General features: G+C 47.9%; 1 protein-coding gene across 4 annotated transcripts in view; it reads right to left on the reverse strand.

Moving 5' to 3' along the window:
* The window catches only part of N6AMT1 (N-6 adenine-specific DNA methyltransferase 1), a 15,511-nt gene extending 11,059 nt beyond the window's left edge, over positions 1–4,452 (reverse strand). For all 4 annotated transcript variants that reach the window (XR_001357840.2, XR_003093518.1, XM_014518865.2 and 1 more), the window contains exons 1-3: positions 4,310–4,452; positions 2,453–2,539; positions 1,017–1,107 (exon numbers count right to left, since the gene is read on the reverse strand). Coding sequence is in view for 2 of the 4 variants with exons in the window: in XM_014518865.2 (XP_014374351.1) it covers positions 1,017–1,107; positions 2,453–2,539; positions 4,310–4,452 (321 nt within the window). In the remaining 2 variants the exon portion in view is untranslated. The remainder of the gene's footprint in view (positions 1–1,016; positions 1,108–2,452; positions 2,540–4,309) is intronic.
* Positions 4,453–7,553: the final 3,101 nt, after the last annotated feature.

The following is a 7,553-nucleotide window of genomic DNA, read 5'->3' on the forward strand; positions in this document are numbered from 1 at the left end:
ATTGTTTGTGTTTGTTTTTCCTTTGCATGTCTATTACTACTAGTACCATTATATTTTTCATATACTTAGCAATAAATAACTTTTATAGTCAAACTAGTAGTAACTGGGTATATTTTTCCTTCTCTACTTCTCCTTCCCCACTTGCTCTGCAGCAACGCTTCTTTTACTTAAGCTAAAGATCCCTGTGAAGCCCAAAAATACTGTGGGGTCTGCTCATCAAAAGGCTAAATATTGGGATGTATCAAGTTTGAAACACATAGGGGGATCAGTTTGTACAGGCTGATTGACCCAGTTTGGCTCAGATGTGCCCTAATGAACTGAATGCTGGCCCATGAGGGTGTCAGCTGGACACCCAGCCGGATTCAGAGGTATTCTGTTTACCTGTGTGCTTGTGTCTGACTGCAGTTTATTGTTGCTCTGATGAACTGATTCTTCGCACATGAGGGCGTCAGCCTGTCCATGCTGATCAACCCAGCTGGGTCAGGCGTGTCATGTTAATCTGCATGTGTATGACTGATTTGGTGACTGGAGGAACTCTGCCCCATTGAAACTGAAGTCTCACAAGATAGCTCCATTGGGGGTGAGGACTTGCAGAAAGGGAGATATACAGCTCCATATAGAAAACACAAGCAGCACACTGATAGAATTGCAAAGACCCTAGAAATGTATCCCTAATAAATGAGCACCCCAAGGCAAGGGGCAAATCTGGTAACACAGTATTCCACCTCAACGTTCCGGACCAATTTTTGAGAGTAGCGGTGGTTTTTTTCTAGGCATTGTGGTCACTTTTAACTTTGTTTTTTGTAAGCTTGCAACAATATCCAAGGGAGTGCATAAACAGGAGTGCCTTGCAAAATAATAAAATAAATATTTACATGTAGTATGCTTTCAAGAAAACTGATGTAGTTTGTTAAATACTGTAGTAAATATTTAATTGCTTCCAGGCAAGTCTCTGCTATATATTTCAGGAACTGCAAAACTATCTGAAGGTCACATTATAGAAACTTTTACCTTACCAGGTCAGTAATAATTGGCTGAACGTGAACTTTGTTAAGTAGAGCTGTCTCCATGGTACAAAAAGCTGCTGTAGGGTTGATGTCTGTACATCTGAAAGTAAGACATTAATGCTACTTCACTGTTACAAGATATAATTAAAAAAAGTAAACGAAAGAATCTATTGAATTTTATTAAAGTAGAACATTGATTATCTGGAATAATTAGCACCACAATCATTCTAGATAATCAAACACCAGATAATGCAGTGCTGAAAACTATAACTACTGTACTGTAAATTAAATATTTAAAAGCTAACAAGAAAAAAACATCTGCTACTGTGTAATGTTTTTAAATCTTGAAGTATGACTAATAAACAAGTTGTCTCACTAACAAGCAAAACCCAACTATGGGCAGATAAGTTTTTTTAACACAAAACCTTCCAGTTAATTAACTTTGCTAGAAAAGTGATTCTCTACTATATGAGGTCTTCTCAAACTTCCAGTATTACCTGAACAAATCTCATTATTTAATCAAATTACCGAATTCTTGGGAACTCCTGAGAAAAGTTATTAGTGGTAGCCTTTAGTTTGCAAGTAGGTAAGGTATCAGAATAGCTAACTGCTTGATTATTCTCACACATGTATCAATTACTTTATTTCTGCAACTGCAAGTTCTTTCTACATCTCCTTTCCTCCAATGTTAATAAAAATCAATCCATAGTGGATCTTCTTTCTGTTTACAACATATATTAGATTTTTGTAGTGGTAAGATTGGTAAATTTGTATCAATTAATTCTAAGACGAGGGGCTTCCCCCCCCCAGTGTTAAATGAAGCGAGTATGAGGGCAATAGGTGCAGGCAGCTGCTGTGGCTTGGGTTTCAATCCCTCCATGGGGTCAGGGCTGTAGCCAGAGCTGCTGCTTTCCCCACCACTCTGCACCCTGCCATCTTCCCTCCACATCATGCAAGCTCTGCTTCCCCACCTTACCCTTGCTCCATGCTAGCAGGCTCTGTGCAGGCTGCAGCCTGGGGCACTGAGCAGGGCCCCAGCTTGGCCCTGTAGCAACAGCATATAGCCAACATGGCTCCTACAGGGATAAGCTGGTGCCATGCTCAGTGCCCCAGGCTAGAATAGGGCCAGAGTCTGCCTGTGCAGAGCAAGATTAAAGGGGAGAAGGGGAGGTAGGCAGGGGCAAAGGTGGCAGGCACAAGCAGAGGGCAAGCTCCTTGACATTCCCCCACTACCTGCCCCCCTCTGCCTACCCACCTACAGTGGTGAGGAGGGCAATGAATTAAACATGACCCCCCCACAATAATTAGGTTCTGTACATGGAAAATGATAACAAATTTATAAATGTTCCATGTATAGAATCTAATTATTGGGGGGTAATTTTAAGATCTGGGTCATCTTAGAGTTGTGTCAATGCAGTAATTTAAAACTTTGGTATTCTACTTACATATATAATGCTTTGGGTCCAACAATGGAAGCCAGAAATGTTGAAACCACACCAGAGCCTGAGCCTACTTCAAGGCAGATCTCAACTCTAAATTTAAAAGAAAATAAATGAGTACATTGTGTATTTACAAGAATATAAGGACTGGACAGGGAATGCTGCCAAACTTGTGGTCAGAGGCATTCTCAGCCAGTGATGGTGGAATGTTTACTGGTCATGCTGCCCTCACAGCATGATGGGGGATCTGCTTTATATTGACTGATCTCTTGCTGGTGATAACTGGTGCCCTTGAAGAATCAAAATGTTTCTTATTTGTCACAATCCTGTTAGGGTTTTTTTTCCCCTCAACCCAATATCCGTTTCCATTGACATCAAATCTCAGCGATTCTGTTCATTACTACCACTTGCTGGTAGAAACTCTGCTAGCAGCTGTGGCATAAGAGTTTGAAGCAAGGTTGCCCAGAGAAGCAAAGATCTTAAGTGCTAAGCAGAAATATGTTTAAACTGGCCCTTGACATGTATATCTCAGAAATTCCAAGATGAACAATAATAAAATGAATTCTCTGTATGCTACCTATTCAAGTTCAAATGGTATTTGTAATGTCCCGGAAATATTTTGAATATAAAAGAGGCCAACATAGAACAACTTACTGGAATAAGGAATGAGAAACATAATCCATTCCCTGCACAATAAAGAGAGATTAATGATGGCAGGGACACACTGTAACTGAGGAAATTTTTTTTCTCTGAGGATTATGTTAGGAAGTAATCTTAAATCTAGCAAAAAATTACCATCAAATGTAAGTTTGTTACTATTATTTAGTAAACCTACACAGAGGTTTACCCACTCTCCTTTTTGCACTGGCAAACCTAGCTGTAGCAAATCTGCGCCCTCTAAAAGCAGGAAACGCTTTAGCAGAATAGCATTCGTTGCTGGTGTTTTAAGTGTCAGCACATTAGAAACTCAGTGACAGCTATATCTGGCTATGGTAACATTTCCCAGCATCAGGGCCATCCCTGGGGGGTGCAAATCAGAGCAACCGCCCCCGGCCCCGTGCTTTGGGGGGTTCTGTGGAGATGGGCAGAGCAGTGGCTCCGCATCCAGCCGCTCACTCCCCCAACACTGCACTGCACCTCTACCACCAATTTCTATCCAGCTTTCCTTTGACTGGGTGGCTGGGAATGTAGCTCCTGATCCTGAGTCACTGAGGTAAGCATGCCTGCACGAGGCAGCCTGTCCACCCACCCTCCTGGCTGAGGAAGGTAGGATAGGTTTCCAGGGGTAGGTGCAAGGAAGCCCCATACTGGGACCCAAAAGCTCACACAGGCGCCCTGAGCTGCCCTCAGCCTGGCTGGGTACTGCTGCCAATGGCAGGGTCCCACATAGGCTTGGTGCCCCCTGGACTGGGAGCTACCACCCTGCCCCAACACCCACAGCCCCCCCTGCTGCAGGCTCCAAATGGGCCCAGCCAATGATACAGCCCAACAGCACAGGAGCTTGAGACAAGCCCCGCCCCTCAAACGCCTGCTGGCTCCGCCCCAGCACCACCTCGGCTCCTCCCATTGGCTGTGCAGTCTCCCTCGCACGCTCGCTGGCAGCCAATAGAAAGCGGTGGGTGGAGGCTGGCACAACCCGATTGTACCGAAGCACGATCTCCAGGCAGGTGCCTCAGCCCCTCCCATTGGCTGTTCGGTCCCCTTTCCGCGCTCGCAGGCAGCCAATAGGACACGGAGGGCTGAGGCTGCCAGCCCAATGGCGCAGCTGCACAAGCGGCGTCGGCTCCTCCATTGGTTATTCAGCCTCCCTTCCCCCCCCTCCAGACCGCAAGTGGTTTCTTCCCCTCGCTGCGTAGTGCGCACCGGGCGTTTCGGAGCTGGGCCGCGTCTAGCTCCAGCGCGTCCAGCAGCAAATACGTGTCCTCAGCCGGCTCGTACACCTCGCAGAAAGGCCCGCGCGGCCCCACGTGGTGGTGCCGCGGCGTGGGCAGCGCGGGCGCTGCCATTGTTGCTTGGTGGAGTGCGCATGCGCAGGTGTTTAACGCCCTTCTCGATCAGTGATTCGGTGTTCAGCTGAGCTGCCTTGTGGGGGTAGGGGGAGATCACGGAACAATGGATGGCAGGGAATGATGTGTGGGGCGCGTTACCGCTGTGTGACGCTTTGGACAGCGGGGGGGGGGTGTTACACAGGGCGGAGCCTCGAGTCGCGTGACGTAAGCAATCGCCTGCGGAGGGAAGGGTCGGGTGCTGTGTTCCCTCCGCCACGCTTCACTTTCTCGTCCTTAGCCCATTGCCTTGCTGCCTTGTCCCTTCCGTGCAGCAACGGCGGCTGTTGCCTGTGCAGGCTGGGGCCTCTGAACCACTGAGTCCCTGAGGTGCCGCCCTGCCAGCCCCTGCTGGGGACACCATGGCTGGGGCCCAACAGTTTGCTCGAACACTTCTACTATTATTGATCGTACATAGTATAGAGGCTGAAATAATTGTACAAATATAAATATTGTACACCTGGCAACACTGTAGCAGGGGGTTGCATCTTTGGGAGGGGTGAGGGTCACACCCTTGCTTGCTCCCCTGCTATCAATTGGAAAGGTACGGGAGGAGCTTCCGTAGTCCAGATCCTTTTCTATGCACAAGTGTATTAACCCTTGGGGGCAGGAGCAGGAGCTGGCTTGGTGCCAGAAGCACTCCTTAACCAGTAGAGTTCAGGGGATAGAAAGTTTGTGGGCACAACAGAAGAGGCTGGGAACCCTACATCATAAAATTATAGAAAATTAGGGCTGGAAGGTACCTCAGGAGGTCATTTAGTCCAATCCCCTGCTCAGAGCAGGACCATCCCCAACTAAATCATCCCAGCCAAAGCTTTGTCTAACCAGGTCTTGAAAACCTTCAGGGATGGAGCTTCCACCACCTCTCTGGGTAACCTGTTCCAGTGTCTTACTACCCTCCTAGTGAGAAAATTCTTCCTAACATCTATCCTAAACTTCCCTTGCTGCAACCTCAGACCATTGCTTCTTGTTATGCCATCTGCCATCACTAAGAGCAGTCTAGCTTCATCCTCTTTCAAACCCTGCTTTAGGTAGTTGAAGGCTGCTATTCAATCCCTCCATAGTCTACTTTTCTAAATAAGCCCAGTTCCCTCAGCCTGTTCTCATAAGTCATGTGCCCCAACCCCCTCACCATTTTTGTTGCCCTCTGCTGGACTCTCCAATTTGTCCACATCCTCCTTTCTGTAGTGAGTAGAATTGAACACAATACTTCAGATGTGACCTCACCAGTGCTGAATGGAGGGGAATAATCACTTCCCTGGACCTGCTGCCAACAATCCTACTGATGCATCTCAGTATGCCATTAGCCTTCTTGGCAACAAGGGCACACCATTGGCCCATATTCAGCTGATTGTCCACTGTAACCCCCAGGTCATTTTCTGCAGAGCCGATGCTCGTCCAGTCAGCCCCCAGCCTGTACTGGTCCATGGGATCGTTCCGTCCTGAGTGCAGGGCTTGGCACTTGTCCTTGTTGAACCGCATAAGATTTCTTTTGGCCCAATCCTCCAATTTATCTAAGCCACTCTGAATCCTAGCCCTATCCTTCATCGTATCCTGGGATGCTAGCATACTGCAGCTTGGGCTGCTCATGTGCAGGACATGGCCACACCTTAAAGGAACAGGAGCCAGGTCATGCAGATAAGAGGTAATCCTGCCCTGGAGTGGTGGAACTCGATCCCAGATACAGAGTGCTTTAAACAACTTGAAGGTGTTGCGGCCCACCCAGGGGTTAAGAGTAGGGCAGTGCAAAATTTCACCGAATGTTTCATTTCAAAGCTGTTTTGAGCTGGAAACAGCAAAATTAAAATGAAACAAAAAGCTTTGAAACAGTTTCGAAACTAAATGAGGGCACTCAGACCTTTTTTAAATGTTTCAAGTTTCAAAGCAGCCCAGTGGCAGGAGGCTGGGAAGAGTTAGGGCTGCACTCTGAGCGGCTCCGCAGCCCCATAGAGCAGCCGGGGGGCAGGAGGTGGAGCACAGCCCTGGCTGTCCCCCACCTCCTGCTGCTGCGCTGAGTTTCATGGGACTGGCAGAGTTGATCGGAGCGCACCCTTGGCTCTCCCCACCTCCCACCACTGGGCTGCAATCTGAGCGGCTCCACAGCTGGAAGGAGTCCAGCACAGCTCTGCAGCCCTCCCTAGGGTATGGGCCCCCAGATCTGTGCACCAGATGACAGGAGGCTGCCGCTGCTGCCTGGGGCCAGCGACAGTATCAGTCTTTCCTGGTGCTGGGTGCAGCCTGCACCCAGCACTGGTCCCAGGTGACAGCAGCAGCCTCCTGTCATCTGGTGCACAGATCTGGGAGCCCGCACCCCTGGGAAGAGTCTGGCACAGCCCCGCAGCCCTCCCGGGGGTGCGGGCCCGTGGATCTCCATGCTGGATGACAGTTGTCTGCCGCTGCCAGCAAGTGTCACAAGTTTTGCTTTTTGCAGTTTGAGATGCAGTTTCTGAGAAACCTTTGCACCTATTGCCTTGAGATCGGCAGGCTTCATTCCTGCAATTTTCATCTGAATCAGGCAAGAAACGACAACGTTTTAGGCATTTTCATGATTCCCCATTATAGCCTATGGGCGAAACTTTGAAATGTGTTGAAACAGCGAAACAGTTTTGACAAAACAAAACAGGATAGTGCTTTGAAACGAAATGAAATGACAAAACAAAACAAAACACTGTCTTTTTGAAACGGTGAAACGGACGTCGAAATGAAATGATGGTGTTTTGCACAGTCCTAGTTAAGAGCTCCAGGAGTTGCCTAAAATTACTGTGTAATAAGGTCCTTAGAGTTCAGGCAAAGACTGTGTCCAGTTTCCTCCTCTGGCCCTGCAAGCCTGATGCTTCCTCTGGGGTCTTTTATTTATTTATTTATTTTTACTGTTACTTAAGGCTCTACCTGGAATTGCTGCTTTTGCATTTACGTCAAGCTGAAGGACATGGAGAATTGCCAGTCTGGGGCAGACTAGAGGCATGGCCAGCCCTGTGTAGCCCCTGTCTAGCAGCATGTAGTGGGTGCTTTAAGAAGAGGATAAGAATTTGGGAGAGGATAAGAATCTGGGTAGAATGACC

The sequence above is a fragment of the Alligator sinensis genome, unplaced genomic scaffold (genome assembly GCF_000455745.1).
Source record: "Alligator sinensis unplaced genomic scaffold, ASM45574v1 scaffold373_1, whole genome shotgun sequence".
NCBI classification, from domain to species: Eukaryota; Metazoa; Chordata; order Crocodylia; family Alligatoridae; genus Alligator; species Alligator sinensis.